At 41.1% G+C, this 17,635-nt stretch overlaps 1 protein-coding gene across 15 annotated transcripts in view; it reads right to left on the reverse strand.

Annotated features, from left to right (window-relative positions):
* Positions 1–3,343: 3,343 nt before the first annotated feature.
* The window catches only part of BCOR (BCL6 corepressor), a 68,701-nt gene continuing 54,409 nt past the window's right edge, over positions 3,344–17,635 (reverse strand). For all 15 annotated transcript variants that reach the window (XM_039535757.1, XM_039535730.1, XM_039535740.1 and 12 more), the window contains 4 exons: positions 7,280–7,425; positions 5,636–5,713; positions 5,248–5,398; positions 3,344–3,909 (listed from right to left, as the gene is read on the reverse strand). In XM_039535757.1, the coding sequence (XP_039391691.1) occupies positions 3,615–3,909; positions 5,248–5,398; positions 5,636–5,713; positions 7,280–7,425 (670 nt within the window). In that variant the 3' untranslated portion in view covers positions 3,344–3,614. The remainder of the gene's footprint in view (positions 3,910–5,247; positions 5,399–5,635; positions 5,714–7,279; positions 7,426–17,635) is intronic.

A 17,635-nucleotide genomic window follows, 5' to 3' on the forward strand; every position in this document is an offset into this window, starting at 1 on the left:
GCAATGCCAGATTCTGAGCAACATGATTCCAGACAAGCAGGTGGGCAGATTCAGAACTAGAGCGCAGCCCCACTGCCTCCGAAAGATGTTGATCGAAGACAACTGGGCCAGCAAGATCACCACAGCACATTCTGGCAGGTGTTTGGAAAGGAAGTAGTCCTACATGCTGCATCATAAAAGAGAACAACTATTTTTTTTCAAAACCACATCAGGGGATAAGTGTTATAAGGAATTCCCCTACCACCACTGTATTTATACAGCATAGACAGATCCTTAATGTGCACACAAACTTTGTTACAACAGAGCAGGTTTCTAACTGTATTTGAAAATAAAGTCCTGATGTGGACAAGGTGTGGGTGTATACTGAGCATTGTGAAAGGACCCCATTGGCTGATGCTGAAGGTTCTGATTAGGCAGATATTTATTCTGAGCACATTTCAGACCATTCCAAAGGAGGTGGTTCAGAAAAGGAAATATACTTCCATTTCCTGTTTACCCACTGAACATGAAACCCAGAGATTTCCCTCCTTTGCGCTCCATGCCGAGATGTGGTCTCTGCCAATACACCATAAAGTGGTATACAGCTGATGAATACCCAGAAATCACCAGCCAATCAGCAAGCAGCTGACCAGAGAAAACCGGTCCAAGAAACATTTGTTTTTAATACTTACACACAACATAATTTCTATGCTCAAACCCTCATTTCCACGCAAGAGTAGAAATGTAACCAGCAACTAAGAACAAGAACTTGCCACTTTCAGCTGTTAGCAGACAGCCGAGCAAAGCAAAATGCCTGTTTCCAAAATCCAACTTCAGACTATGCATTCAAAAGAGGAGCTCTAAGACGTGTACTTTTTTTTTTTTAAAATAAGCAGGGGAACTTGCATTTTAAGTATAAGTTGCTTTTGTGCAAAGTGAGTGCATTTCTGCTAGATATCCTATGACCTTCTAGAGCAGGGGTCGGCAACCTTTCAGAAGTGGTGTGCCGAGTCTTCATTTATTCACTCTAATGTAAGGTTTTGCGTGCCAGTAATACCTTAACATTTTTAGAAGGTCTCTTTCTATCAGTCTATAATATATAACTAAACTATTGTTGTATGTAAAGTAAATAAGGTTTTTAAAATGTTTAAGAAGCTTCATTTAAAATTAAATTAAAATGCAGAGCCCCCCCGCACCGGTGGCCAGGACCCAGGCAGTGTGAGTGCCACTGAAAATCAGGTTGTGTGCCGCCTTAGGCACACGTGCCATAGGTTGCCTACCCCTGTTCTAGAGGCATCTTGGCTTCCGTCACCCACAACATGTGGGTGTTGGGCCTATTTCTGATCTCACATTGTCATAACTCCTCTGACAGGAGGTAGTCTAGATTTAAATTGGTGCCCAGATCAGAACCAGCCCATTATGAGTAACACCACTCCTAGTTGGGGGGAGGAGTCAATGGGAGAAGGTGCCAGAACAGGCTTTAACCCTAATGCTTCACATAGTCTCGGCCCTTTTAGGAGTCAGCCAACCTCTAGCATCAGTTGGTGCATCTCTGAGGTTGCACTAACTTCACTGCTTCTCAGGGACCCAGCCACAACCCCTGCATGCCACTAGTTGTGCTTCCCTGTACATCTGGGGCTGACACTGAGTTATGTGGCAATTGGGGAGAACACTCAAGGGTACAGGAGGTATTCTCAGGGATCCATTTCTGACCTCCTTTTCAGTCCTCATGCATTTAGAGAAATTTAGATATTCTTTTTCAGGAAAAACACTCAGTTATAACTTGCAGATGGCACAATATGAATCTTTGCTTTATTTCCCCAAATCTTAATACAATGGAGGAAGTGTCACAGTGCAGTAGTACAAAAAAAAGAAACCAATCCAAGAAAAAATAAAAACCTTACTGTGTCTATAGACAGTCAGATGTTTGTATGACAGCCCTCAACAGTTCCTTTAGATGTCAGTCCTGGAGGCATTTTACTTGGTTTGGCTAACTGCACTGCTTCTAACCCTATCTAAGCACATTATGGTAGTACTGGTCAGAGATCACATCCAATAGATTGCAAAACAGACGTATGAGGAGGTTTAAGTGTTTGATTTTCACACAGGGCTGACTTTAATATTAGAGATGGATCTGAAACAAAACTCAGGATCTGGTTCACAGTGGGAACCTGTTCCTCTAACGTACCAAACTTGAACACTGAATCAAAAGACCAAGACAATTAGGAAGGTTTAGATCTACATTTGCAGGCCAAAACCCCTGATTTTGAAGGATTTGTGTTTCAGGATATTTTGGTAAGGCACTTCATAAAGGTATGAAGTTTAGAACCAGGAATTTGGTTCAAGGCTGTCTCTAATGTAACAGGAGAGCGCACATGAAAAGCCCACAGTGTGCCCACATACTTGATGCATCTATACAGAAATTATCTAACAGAATATCTATCCTTTCTCTCCCCTCGCCCCCTTAGGAACCACTGAGAAAAAAAAAATTAAAGCAGTCCAACTTTAAAGATGACAAGTGGGAAAAACATATTAAATGGATTCACCGTTCTTTAACTAAAATGTACCCCAGAAAGTCTTGAGACTACTGGTTTTGAAATGTCTGACCCTGTAAAAGGCTCGTGAGATATTTTTCTTTTGACCTTGCTAGTAGAAGGCTAATATAGATTCCACATCATATTTTATAAATTGCTTCCCAGCACCTGCGCCATTCCTGCTTGGCTCCAGTAAATGAGATCAGATCCTCCTTTTACAAACTTGAATAAGTCAGTTTGTTTTCTAATCGTGCAGAGAATAAAACTCATTTCAACATCTTAATTTTCTCAACAGTTTTATTGCCTTTAAGAAAATTTTTGTAAAATATAAATACAAAGGCAGGAGAATTTACTTACAAAGTTAAAACACAGATCTCAAACGTAAACACACAATTCAGAAAATTTTAGTTTATGTACAGTTTCAAGCAACTTCAACATATGTTAGTTTTTCAATATTTTACAAGATACAGAAAAAATAGTTCAAGGTCTTCTTTAAATAAAGAGCATAAAATGTTTAAACATATATAAACAATCCGGTTTGATGTGTGAAAACTAAATTTCACAGTTTTTAAATTAGGATATAAAAGTTCATACAATTAGTTGGTGTATATGGATATGGTTTTAATTTATATTACAAGCTACTGAATTATATTCAATAGCGCTTACCTGGCCATGCAGGTAATTCTGTAAACAAAAATAATATCATGAAGTGCCTTACCAAATTCTATCTCCCAAACAAGCCACATGACTTTGATCACATCACCTATAAAAGTATGTTCTGTGTAATCAGTGCTTTGTATGAAACAAAGTCAATGTGTGGATGTGTTATATTTTTTAAATGTGTTCCAAGTAAAAACAAAAGTATCCCAAAGCCTGTGTGCATTTAAAGAAACATTATATAACAATTTTGTAAAAACTGATTAAAGTTCTTAAAAAAAAAATGTTCCAAAGTCCATCAAACTGGAATTCAAATCTCTTATATAAAGGAAAGATATTTTAATATTTAATAGTGTCCTTTCTTTACAGAAACAATTGCATTTTTAACACATATACATAAAGAATTAACTTTATATGGTACTATACATTAAATGGCCTGGTGGCTCACCAATGGATATCAGAGAGATTATCATCATCCGGATGCAACCACTCAAGTGAAGATCCAAGTAAAGTCTGAAGTTCACTTGTAAACTCTACTAAGTCCAAGAGTTCCTTGCTTTCTGGATTAAAAGCTTCAAGGTCCTTAGCACAAGAGAACAACTGACTCAAAGACGTCTGTTTGTAAAATTCTGCCTCAGCGATCGTGACAACTTCTACATTAGGGAAATTGCAACGGAATATGCGGGATGACATTTTCAGCCTCTTTACTATGTCCGACAGCAATACCCAGTTTCGTGGTCTGCAGAACAAAAGAAAGGGGGGGGGGGGGTCTTAAATAATTGACATGAAGTTATAATCATCCTGGTTATGTAAGCAGTAGCTTACATTGTGTGTCAAATCCTGCTCACCATACTCCTGCAAACACTTTCACTGGCATCAATGAGAGTAGCTGTGGGATTAGAATTTAGCAGTGTCCAGATGCATGTAGATAGACATACGCATATTAATGTCATCCATGGCTTTTGGATGACAGGCTGGTTGTATGATATACCAACATAGGCCCTGACCCTGTAAATTGAGGTACATAATTTTACATAGGTGAATAGTCACACTGAGCACTACTCACATGTGTAAATGTTTACACGATGAAGCCTTGCTTTTTATTTAGCAGTCAAGAATTAGCTTACAGTTAAACAATCAGTATCTTGGGCAGCTATGAATTATAAAGACAATTAATGAGAAAAAACACTGGATTTTTCAGATTAATATTAAATACTAAATATTAAATTCAATTTTCATGTGTGTCAAATTTTGATTAATGGGCATTTAACCACAGTCAAAAAAGCTAATCCAACATGGTTTATAAACTCTTCAGAGATAATAGGTTAAGAAACACTGTAGTTTTAAGTTATGCAACTGCTGCAACTATGAACAGTTGTTTACTGAGCTAATTCACACTTAGGAGAGACTACACAACTGAAACAATCACAAGCAGATACCTGGGCTAACAGTGTTCCAATATCAGTATACAACCAACATGCTATAAGCCATTTCTCAATGTGTTTGATTCAATGCATTATTCATGGGTCAAATCCAGCTTTGCATCTGAGCGTTAAAACTGTAGTAACGCTGCCATGTCACTCATAAAGTGTCTATTAAGTGATAAAGAGATGCAAATTCACAAGGAAAAATTTCAAGATAAAATGTTAAATTACTTAATATTAATCTGTCAGAAGCAAATGTGTTATTTTGGGACCGTCAAGATCCTTTTTTGGGTGGTGGGAGGACGTTTGAAATGTCTTGGGTTAAAACAGTAATTCACTCTTTTCTGGGATGTAAAACCAGCTGTCTATGCTAACAGCATTTTGTAAAGAACTTTATACTGTGGCAAATACAGTTAGCACACACAGAATATTTAGACTGCAATATCTTTGCGTACCCTTACACTTTTGGAACTCCACCCTAGAGCTGACATATGACTTTCTTCCCTACCACCTCGCACAGTAGCACACTGTGTATGAATAATTGTACAGAAATACAACATACAGTTTAAATTGTGCTATTCTAAAAGCAGCATTCAGGCACTGACTCCTGCTACCCCAAACAGATTATTTCATAAAGTTACATCAGTTCTTACCCCTGAGAAAGAGACACTTGGATGTTGTAACATGGCAAGAGAGGCCCATCTGAAAATTCAAATTCAAAGACATCGCTAAAGCCATCTTCATCCTCATCACTTGGGCCAGGGGGATTTGCCAGGATGTCAAATCCAGATTCATCTTTTGGATCTAGTTGGAGGGGTGGGAGGGTGGAGGAAAAAAGAAAAAGAAAAAAAGGCAGGTCCAATCAGCATTAGGAACATATTGCAAGTCTTTCTTTATCATCCTGTAACTGATGCAGTAAATAAAACTAGACACTTCCCTTCAAAACTTCCTCTGGCATATAGCAAAAGAAACCCCCCACATGATAGATAATGTTTTGAAACGCCTTCACATACAAAAAATAAAAGGATAACATTTGCTCACCGCACACAGAGCTGCCATAGAAATCCCAGTACAAACCAGGGTCATCAACACTTCGACCTTGCAGGTCAGTTAAATACTCTAGAGAGGGGAAACAACAACAAAAACAAACTAATCAGAATGGAAAGCTGTATGATACACTGCCTGCTAAGCTTGCCAGAGTCCCAATATGCATATTTCATATTTCCTATCTAAAATCCAAAACATATTCTTGATGCACATACTATGAAGAATACCATTCTTGTGAATATTCCTGGAATACATTTTTCTCATCTCCCCCTAGCCCCGGTGGGTCCCTTCCACCCACTCAAAAACATCAACAAAACCCAATTCTTTGCAGCGACAGATTTTGACCCATGGATTCCTGAGCTTTAAGCCGCAGCATCTTAATTTTCTGAGAGATGCAATCCTGACCCTTGAAAAAGTTCAAACTTTTCATCTGCCACAATTCTCGAAGATAAAGGAATGTGGGAGGTAAATAGCAGACATGAGGAGAAGGGAAAAGGTTTTCACACTAAGGGCTGGTCTTCACTAGGGATCCAGGCTGCTGTGATTGATGCAGTGGGGACTCGAGTTAGCAAGCCTAGTGAAGACCCACTAAATCGATGGCAGAGCACTCTCTGGACGACTCCAGTACTTCAGCTCCCCAAGTAAGGTAAGTCGATGGGAGAGCATCTCCCATTGCCACAGTGCAGTGAAAACACCGGAGTAAGATGACCTCGGCTACGTCAATTCCAGCTACGTTATTCACATCGCTGGAGTAGCGTAATTTAGATCAACTTACCCTGGTAGCGAAGACAAGCCCTAAGGTTCCATCACCCAGAGGCAATATTTAGTTTGTTTATAGCCTTAATTTTGGGGCATTTACCAGAAGAAGATTGAAGTACATAAGGATTAATTTGGGAACGTCAACCCATTGGACTCCAATACAGTCCTAAAGCAACTAACCATTCCACAAACAGTACCATTTTGTATTTATACACAAGTACTTAAACTCCTTCATTACAAACAATAAAAGGATAGGATATTTTTCAGTTGTGAGCCAATGAAGTGACAAAACGATTTTCAATTGTGTTTACATTAAACAGGGAAAGTGAACTTATTAAAATAATTCCACACTCACTCACCGCATTTACATGTTCAACTCCTTCATATCATAGCTTTTTAAAAAATAAAATGGTAGGCTGAACTTTTATAAAGGTAAAAACTAAGAGGGGGAATTAAAAAAATTCTCTAAAACTTGACACTAAAAGGAAAAAATCTGTATCACCTCAATAGCTGTAACTATTATACTTAACATACTGCTATTACATTTGGTAATTTTATTTTCGTTTACAAGCAAAATGTTATGCACTAATAGAAACTACACTGATCAATGTCCAATTAGCTGGTCTCCAAACAATAAAATCTGATGGCAGCATATCATACATCCCACATAGCTTATAAGGAGACAGTATCCATAGACATGCTTCTAATTTCTACTACTCTGTGTTTTCTTGGCTGGCAAAATATAAAGTCACTTAAGTGTGTTCTAGTAATTGTTATTTACATTGAACAATAAAACTTTGGCTGTTTGGCGCCTAGGAGGCAGAGACAGGAAATGTCACATTACATTCACAATAGCAGACAGAGTATAGAGTTACTCACCTGTTAGAAATGTTTCCATCAGTTCACTGTGTGTCATTTTCACAATAGTTCTACCTGAGTAGGTAGCAAGTGTTGGATCAGCGCCATAAGAAAGTAACAAGCGGACAATTTCTAAGTGATCGTTTTCTACTGCATCATGGATAGGCCTAGAAAAAAAAAAGTCTTACTGTTAAAATTTTAGAAACAGTGTGCCAAGTTTACACCCCCCCGTTACCCCAGCGTAACTAAGGAGTGACTCCACTGACTTCAGTTTGGGGTTATATATATATAGTATACACACACTTAATATATACACAAGACAAATTTAAAAAAACAACAACATAGAACTATCAAGAGATCTACCAATCACTGCCTTGTACAGTTTGCTTGTGCATCATTGTTTCATCTTTCCCCACACTTCGTCTTTTCAGAGCGAAAGCAATTTTGAAAAGGCACTTTTGCTATATGCCTGTACATTGCCTAGCACCTCTCAGTTGCTACTGTAATAATTACATTGATATAATGGAGTGCAGAAATCGAACAAATTTGTATCACCACAATATATTTCACTATAGGCAAAGCACAATAACATTCCAAATTTCAGCCAACTTAACTTAATTGGATGGGCCGGGGAGGACACACTTACATATCTACCCAGAGGATAACTGAAAGTCAAAGTTACCCAAAGGTTCTAACTTGTGTACATAGGAGCCATCTGTGAAAACTTGCCATGAATTAATATGGCATAGTATATTTATTTAAGTGGTAGTTTATATATCACACCATGATTAATAAATTCTACTTGCAGAATACTATTAATCTAAAAATAAAAAATGCTGCATTAAGATTAATACATAGTAAAGTTATTAAATAAAGTTAGAAGTTTTACAGCAACAAACATTAAGGGTATGTCTACATTATGGGATTATTCCAATTTTACATAAACCGGTTTTGTAAAACAGATTGTATAAAGTCGAGTGCACGCAGCCACACTAAGCACATTAATTCGGCGGTGTGCGTCCAGGTACCGAGGCTAGCGTCAATTTCCGGAGCATTGCACTGTGGGTAGCTATCCCGTAGCTATCCCATAGTTCCCGCAGTCTCCCCCGCCCATTAGAATTCTGGGTTGAGATCCCAATGCAAAAACAGTGTCACGGGTGATTCTGGGTAAATGTCGTCACTCAATCTTTCCTCCGTGAAAGCAACGGCAGACAATCATTTCGCGCCCTTTTTCCCTGGATTGCTCTGGCAGATGCCATAGCACGGCAACCATGGAGCCCGTTTTGCCTTTTGTCACTGTCACCGTATGTGTACTGGATGCTGCTGACAGACGCGGTACTGCAGTGCTACACAGCAGCATTCATTTGCCTTTGCAAGGTAGCAGAGATGGTTACCATCCCTATTGCACCATCTGCCATGCCACTGTAAATTGGCGATGAGATGACGGTTATCAGTTGTTCTGTACCGTCTGCTGCTGTCATGGGTGCTCCTGGCTGGCCTAGCTGAGGTCGGCCGGGGGCGCATGGACAAAAATGGGAATGACTCCCTGGGTCATTCCCTTCTTTATGTTTTTTCTAAATAGAGAGTCAGTCCTGCCTAGAATATGAGGCAAGTGTACTAGAGAATCAGAGAGCACAGCCGCTCCGTGTCAGAGCCCCAGAGATCCCACAGAAATGATGAGCTGCATGCCATTCTAGGGGGTGCCCCTGCAACAACCCCAACTGTTGTCTCCCTCCTCCCCCAACCCTCCTGGGCTACCGTGGCAGTGTCCCCCAATTTGTGTGATGAAGTAATAAAGAACGCAGGAATAAGAAACACTGATTTTTTTAGTGAGATAAAATGAGGGGGAGGAAGCCTCCAGCTGTTATGATAGTCCAGGCAGTACAGAATCTTTTCTTTAGACATGAAAGGGGGGGGGGGGGGATGATGGAGCTCAGCCCCCAGTTGCTATGATGAAGACGGTTACCAGCCGTTTTGTACCATCTGCCGGGAATGACCGGGAGTCATTCCCATTTTTACCCAGGCGCCCCCGGCCGACCTCACCGAGGCCAGCCAGGAGTACTCACGGGCTGATGATGACGATGGATAGCAGTCATATTGTACCGTCTGCCACCGGGAAGGGGATGCTGGTGTTCAGCGCTGCAGCACCCCGTCTACCAGTAGCATGCAGTAGACATAGGATGACATTGAAAAAAGGTGAGAAACGTTTTTCCCCCTTTTCTTTCGGGGGGGGGGGGGTAAATTGACAACATACACCCTGAAACACCCGGGGAAAATGTTTTTGACCCTTCAGGCATTGGGAGCTCAGCCAAGAATGCAAATGCTTTTCGGAGACTGCGGGGACTGTGGGATAGCTGGAGTCCTCAGTACCCCCTCCCTCCCTCCATGAGCGTCCATTTGATTCTTTGGCTTTCTGTTACGCTTGTCACGCAGCACTGTGCTGGTTCCCTGCTGTGGACTCTGTATCATAGCCTGGAGATTTTTTCAAATGCTTTGGCATTTCGTCTTCTGTAACGGAGCTGTGATAGAACAGATTTGTCTCCCCATACAGCGATCAGATCCAGTATCTCCCGTACGGTCCATGCTGGAGCTCTTTTTGGATTTGGGACTGCATCGCCACCCGTGCTGATCAGAGCTCCACGCTGGGCAAACAGGAAATGAAATTCAAAAGTTCGCGGGGCTTTTCCTGTCTACCTGGCCAGTGCATCCAAGTTCAGATTGCTTTCCAGAGCGGTCACAATGGTGCACTGTGGGATACCGCCCGGAGGCCAATACCGTTGATTTGCGGCCACACTAACCCTAATTCGAAATGGCAATATCGATTTCAGCGCTACTCCTCTTGTCGGGGAGGAGTACAGAAATTGGTTTAAAGAGCCCTTTATATCGATATAAAGGGCCTCGTTGTGTGGATGGGTGCAGGGTTAAATCGGTTTAACGCTGCTAAATTCGGTTTAAATGCGTAGTGTAGACCAGGCCTAAGAATGTGAAAAAACCTAAAAATACCCTTTGAGCCTACAGATGCAGTAATTATTATGCATGCATATACCGTAATTCTAAGTTAAGACCCCTCTTAAATTGTAATTAATTTCTGTCTTTAAAAATATTGAGTACATGTAACTGGAGTTATTTTAAGTCAACATACTACACCATAGCATCTAATGAGAAACATGTCTTAAAATCCCAGCTTTTAGAAGGAAGCAGGTAGAGGAGGCATGTGGATCCAGAAGAGGTGTTTACATTCAACAGACTCTAGAGCAGAGTAAATTCGCTTTCTCCAAAAAGTAAGAGTCCTTTTATAGACTTCCACTTTTAGACTCCCAGGTAGGAGCATTGTTACTACTAAACATGACACAGAAGAGAACTTAAGCTTTCAAACTCAAGTATTTCCAGACAAGAAAAAGTAAGATACTGTTTACAATTAGTATTCCATATAATCATTACTTTCCAAAACCCTCAGAAGATTATAGTAATTAAAAAAAATGTGAAACCAGGAAAAATAGCAAACATTCTTAACTCTGACTCTGCATCCCGACCTGCTGTGCACCCCTCACTAGTAACTGAGTATGAAATTCACCCCCATGCAGAGGGCCAACGAAAGTGCTGAGGGCCATTTACATCCTCAAAATGGGGCCCTGGTGATGCACAGGTCTTGTGCTAACCATCCACACAGGGGTGAAGTCCTTCCTGAATTAATAATCATCTTATGATGCAGTTTCTAAGTAACTTCAGGAGAGGACGTGGCTATATCATAATGGTGTAGCATCAGAAGTGCTGGAAAAGGAAGGTAAAGTGGTGTCTTCCAGCAACTCCATAGTTTTTCTGGTGGATGAAGTTAATTGAGTTGTCCATCTTCGGGCTTGGCTACACTGGAGAGTTGCAGCGCTGGTGGTGGGTTTACAGCGCTGCAACTTAGTCACCGTCCACACTTGCAAGGCACATAGAGCGCTGCATCTCCCTGGCTGCAGCACTGGTTGTATTCCTGCTCTGCCTGGGGTATAAGGATTGCAGCGCTGGTGATGAAGCGCTGCTCCACAAGTGTGGCCACCAAAAGCGCTGTAATTGGCCTCCGAGGTATTCGGAGGTATCCCAGAATGCCTGTTCAGCCACTCTGCTGTTTTGTTGTGAACTCCGGGCTCCCGGAGCTGCTTATCTAAAAAACAAACACAGCTCCTGTTTGCCCCAGCAGAGGCAGGCAGGGGGATTCTTTTGGAATGTTCACGGCTAGTGTTTGCTTGAGGAGAGAAGCAACATGGCGGGCGGGGGGAGGGGGAGTCCGTTTTGGAGCAGTTGCTTATCTGGTCTGAAGGCTATTTGCATTTAGTGAATAAGAGAGGGGTAGGGGAAGGGTTCAAACTTTTAAAATGGTTGAAGGTTGGTGCTGTGTATCTTCCAGTCCTTAGAACTTGCAAGGCAGGAAGCTCACACAGTGTCAGCTCCAAAAATCCACTCTCTCTTCTGTCTCCCCCACGCTCCCCATCACACTCCACCCCACCCCACTCTTTTGAAAAGCACATTGTAGCCACTTGAACGCTGGGATAGCTGCCCATAATGCACCACTCCCAACAGCGCTGCAAATGCGGCCACACTGCAGCGCTGGTAGCTGTCAGTGTGGCCACACTGCAGCGCTTTCCCTAAACAGCTGTACGAAGACAGCTGTAACTCCCAGCGCTGCACATCTGCAAGTGTAGCCAAGCCCTTAGAGTGTAACTACCAAAACTGTTTGCGCTTTTTATTCAATTCTACATTATACAGTGTCTTATACTGCCCTCATCACGGTAGCATCCAAGTACCTTCCAGAAGCACACGATGCAATCTGACTAACATCCGTCACATGTGATTCATTCTCTGTCTCATTCCCCAGATGGAAAATTGTGTTAGTGTGGTGTCTTACTTTTATAAATGTTATGTACACTATTCTGTGTGTTGATATTAGACAAGGAAGTGGAAGATATGCACCTTAGACTTGGTGTAGAAGCTGGTGAGGTTTGAGGTGGTTCTTGGTTCCTATGGAAACTTGTCCCACAATTTTTTTATTTTAATTTTATTTTATTTTATTTTTTTTTACAGGCCACTTAGAAAATTCTGCCTCTACTATACAAACAAATTGTGCCGGAGGAATCGAGTTGTCAACTCTGGTCCTCTTCCCACAGCTTTATGAGATCTTTTAAGATATCCTGGTCCCAAACCAATGAATGCCTTGAAAATGTGGATTAAGACCATTAAGTTGATATGGTATTTTATGTCATATCATAGATTTTTAAAGTCAGATGGGACCATTATGATCACCAACTATGACCTGCATAGCACAGGCCATAGAACATCACCCAGTAATTCCTACTTCAAGCCCGTAGTGTAGTGAGCAGAGAACCAGTTCAATATGCTTCTGGTGGCCCATGCAGCTGAGGCTACTATGGGGAAGAAGAAATTTTGGAGTTTCTTGCTTCTACGCTCCTCTGGCACAACGAAACTCTGTTCAATAAGGGCAAAGCTTGTCTGTGCTGGAGAGAACTTTCTCAAGGGCTGGTCTGAGACAGTGGAGTGAGCTCGCCCAGAAAGCAAGGATCACCACAAATCTCACCACTTTCCACTCCAAGCACAAGGCACATTTCTTTGACCTTGCCTTCTCCAACACAAACACATAGCAACATGCATTAAAAAGAAACAACCAAGTGTAAAACCCTACCAAAACAAGACACTCCACTACCCATGCTTTTCCTGCTGGGGAGGATGAGAGAACAAACAACATGTGACAGATGTATAGCCAAGTGGCTTCATGTACTACTATAAGGCATTCCAATACTCTGGTGACGAGCCTGGTATAAGAACGTATATAGAAGAGAAGCTGAAGTCTGAGTCACTGGCCCAGATGTGATTGTTGAGCTATTGTGTATATCTATATTGATAATAGCAGAAGGGACAACCTCTGAACTATGATGAAAATGCACACAAGGTCTGATACCTGTAGGGGAGTAAAGCGGATACTTGTTGCCTGGGGGGGGGGGGGGAGAATGAACCCTGATAGCAGGTCAGAGTCACGCTGTTTGCAGACATTACGTACAAATTTTCTATTTGTATAAAATTAGTGAAATTTATTGGAGCCTTAAACTTTGAATTCTTTGGCTTTCAGTGGCTTTTATCATTATGATTTTCTAACAATGATTTTATTGAAGTGATATTTATTTACAATCTTAACTACATTTTAAAGAAGTGATTTGTCTGAGATGTCCCTGAAAGCCTGTCTACATAAGGAACATTGTCCAAAAGTTGCACTAGTGTCACTAAATTAATGTAGTGGCCCTGAGAGGGCCTGCACAGGGGAAGCAGTATCACAGATCTGCTGTATCTTCTATGGGAGCATGCCGCTCCTGCTCCATGGGTCACCCAGATTGTGAAGAGGTCTGTCACAGCAGGTCTGACTCAGCAGAGGCGAGATCAGAACACCTGCAGCATTCGTTGTCACTCCTCTGGGGGCAGGCTTGGCTCAGGCCACTAGAGATGGGCTCAGAGGACCAGCCCTGCTCCTCTATCTCCTCCTTAGTTACCGGCCTGTGATGACTGCAGCTTGCTGTGCAAAGCAGCTGTCTAACTTCCCCCACACCAGCAAGTGACCTGCAGGAACGGTTTCCCCTACTTTAGTGTTGCAGGAAGCCTGCACAGGAAGCAGCTGCTCTTCAGCACCTCAGAGCCCTATCTTTTTTACGCACACACACCCCAGTGGCAAATAGAACTGTTTGAGCTTCCTAACCCTCCCTGCTTGCCACCGAGAAGCGCCTCTTTTTTGTCTCCCTCAGCTGTCTGCAGTTGGGTGAGAGAGTGTGCCTGAGTGAGGGAGGTGAGGATGCTGCTTTTTAAAAAAAAGTAGCAGGAGTGACAAGTCAAGGTGGCTTGAGAAAAAAAAATGGGAGAAAAAAGACCATGAAGAAGGGGAGGGCACAACACAGGGAAAGGAAGAGAGAGCGAGAGACACAGGAGGAGGAAGAGAGAGCGAGAGACACAGGAAAAGGAAAGAGAACAACACTCAGAACAAGAGGAAAATATACCCAGAGACAGGGTAGAAAAAGGAAAATTAAGAGGCGGAAAGATGGGCGAATAAAATATGGACAGTTGTAACACTGTCAGCATATGGGGTTAGTAAATGAAGCCCCTACCAAAACAGTGTAAAGGCACAAGCAGGTACTAATATTTATACTGATGAAGGGGAGATATAAGGAGATTTCCTGTTTCTAGTGGAGTTTATTGCCCTCTCTGTAAGCTGCTAAAGGCCTTCTGCCAGGGATGACAACTTTTACCTCTGGTCCATAAAGATACACCAGACTACATGAAATAATAGTTATTTTAAAAAAAGTTCCCTTGGAATCCCCATACAGGGCTTTATTCACTACCTCCTCCAAGTATTTATTTTATGGGAATTTCAAAAAGAATTGCTACCTATACCTACAAGTACAATTAAAGTGGTACAACCTGTGTGTAGACAAGCCCTTACAAAGGCAGGAGGCCCCTCCTTGGGAACAGGGGTGGGCTGCCAAAGCAGTAACATCCTACACAAAGCATGGATTCAAATTCTCTACCATGTATCACCTCTTCTTATCTCTTCTTAAAGGGAAATTTGCAAGCAGGGACTTATAATTCCATCACTGGGTTCTGGCAATATGCAAGCCATTCAAATTTTGTGCTCAGTCTTTATGACACCATCAGAATTCCCTTGCTGCAATGATAGCTCTGTAATTTAGCAGTTTGTTATTTTATTAGGCACTGTAGTGTCTCTGTGCCAGATTTTTATTTAAATACATACGTTTATATAAGGGGCTGCCCTATAGAGCATATGAGAGGTGCAACCTGCTTGGAGGGTGGCTATTCCAGTTGAAGTTCCTCTAGTAAAATTAGCTGTTACAGGAGATCATCTTGTCAAGATTAACACAGGAAAAAGCAGAGGAAGACACCAGTTTTGGCATGGTCCTCTTAGGAAGAGGACTGACTAAATTCCGCTGCTAAAACAACAACAAAAAACTAGCTGTGAAGAGCGAATCTAATGTCCTAAAGAACTGACCACAGAATCTGTGATAAGAGATAGAGCCTGGTAATAGAGATGTATGGTTGCAATGTGCATCAAACTTCAACATCCAAAGCCTAAAACTTTTAGGTTTAAAACAGCCTGCATCTCAGCTGAAGAATATCTGCTCCTCATGAAAAAATGGAAAAGTGCACATAGGTTCTTACAAATAAGAAGGATGAGATAAGGCCAAACATGCCAACAATGGTACTTGCAAATATCAGATGGCTGTCTTACATCCATTGTTGAGCAAATATATTCCTATCTGAGAAAGAAAGTGTTCATCAGAACCCCTTACGCATAGTCTCTCTACTACTATTATTTACAGGGAATACAGTTAAGAGTGTAGTTGAGACATTACTTAAAGATCTCAACGTTTTCTACAATAATCTTTGATTAGCCAATAGTTTAGCAACAAAATAGACATGTATTACACACTACAGCAAAGACAAGTATTCTAGTGAACATTCACATAGCACTGGATTTCTAAAACCACATTTAACATCCAAAATCACTGTATTCAATACAGGCTAGATTCTGCCACCTTTGTTTTCACTGAATGATACTTTAATTCACAAGCAGTATCACTGATTTAAATTACTACTCAGTCGGAGTATGAGTAACATGACTGTGCCCTCTCATGACACCAAAACGCAGTTGCACCATCTAATTTCTTCTGTTACTCAGATTTCTTTAGTTCAGCAATATTTCAAAGGATTTGGACCCTTCAAAAATATATAGATAAGTAATAAACAAGAACACCCAAGTATTACTCAAGAAACTTTCTTCCATTCATGTTCTTTGCCTTATTTTCTATATTAAATATGTATATCTAAAAATGCCAGAGACAAGAAGAGACCACCCAGTGACTTATCAAACCTAAGTTATTTTTAAAAGTGCACATCACTATAGTACCCAGGCACTGAACATGAGGGAAATTATATGCATGACAATTGTCCATAGCAGACTTTACAGTGATTTCATAAAACCCTCAGATTTCAGGAAGACACAAAGAAAATATCATATCATTCAGACTCCAGCAATAACCTCAGCTGTCACATCTTTTCATTGACAGAGGCAACCAACAGACCTGACCAAAGGTAGAAGGCAATAACTAATTCAGATCCTACATTTGGTTAACAGGGATCAATTTGAAAGCCAAGAGAGGCAGACCAGAAAAACAGATAGAGCACGTAGATGTGTCACTGTGGGTTGGCCTTAACGAACTCACTTCAACAATGTGATGGAACTCTGAGAATCATTGGTTGGCAACAACAGCGTTCCCCATCAGAGGGCAATGATGCATAATTTAGTTCAGTAAAAAATAAGGCAGTCAACATTTTGTATTTGACTCTTGTTCCTGGTCTGATAAGTGAAGAACATACTCAGCAGCAGAAGAGATGAAAAACACAAGGTGGCAGAGAACTTTTTTTTTTTTTTTTGCGCACATACAAGCTTACAGGGAAAAATACAGTTAAGGCTCCAAAGGAGAAATGGTATTTATCTTATACTCAGATACAAGCTTGGCTATACGAGCCAAAAAGGAGGAGATGATGATCCTCCTCAAGGAATCCTTCACAGAAGCCTGCTCTCTGTATCCTGCTGAACTCCAAGAAACAACCTAAGCAGATCTGATTTGGAATACACTATCCTACTCAGAAGCCTTTGAAAAAGCTAAGAGAATCTCTGCCACCAGGAAGCAAAGGGAACCACAAGATGATTTCTGAGGGCAACGCCTATGAGTGAGCTGTTAGACAAGATGATGATAAATTGTATTTTAAGACACATTTTTTCCAAAACACGGCAAAGAAATATGATTGGCTCCTGAGTGCATATGTAGTAATATTTCTTCCCTGACATAACTGGAATAATCTCCATTTGTGAATTTGAATTTATACATACTAACAACTGTTTGGAAACTTTCTTAAGATATTTTTCTATACGGATTATCCTGGCAAGTGAGCTAGAAACCATTTAGAATTCTTTTTTATGGCAACCTTACTTATGCGTGACTGATTTAGGGAGTCCCAGAGATGATAGGAAACAGTTTGGTGGAGGGTTTTTTGTTTGCATCTTTAAGATCTCCCCCTTTCTCTCCCCTTTGTATTTTTAAGAGGTGGGTCATGGGAAAGGAATTTTTACTATTCAGCCCTAGATTCAATGTTTCTCCAGAAACATCTTTCCAAACTGATGGGCTGGTAATGACAGACCATCATGGACTTCTAATGGACCATCTCTAGCAGGACTCTTGGAGCTTTGTTTTTCTGAATCCTCCCTCCAACAATTTCAAGTTGATATGCAAAAACTTTAAAAACAAAAGAGACAGA

This window comes from Mauremys reevesii, linkage group 1 (genome assembly GCF_016161935.1).
Source record: "Mauremys reevesii isolate NIE-2019 linkage group 1, ASM1616193v1, whole genome shotgun sequence".
Classification (NCBI taxonomy): domain Eukaryota; kingdom Metazoa; phylum Chordata; order Testudines; family Geoemydidae; genus Mauremys; species Mauremys reevesii.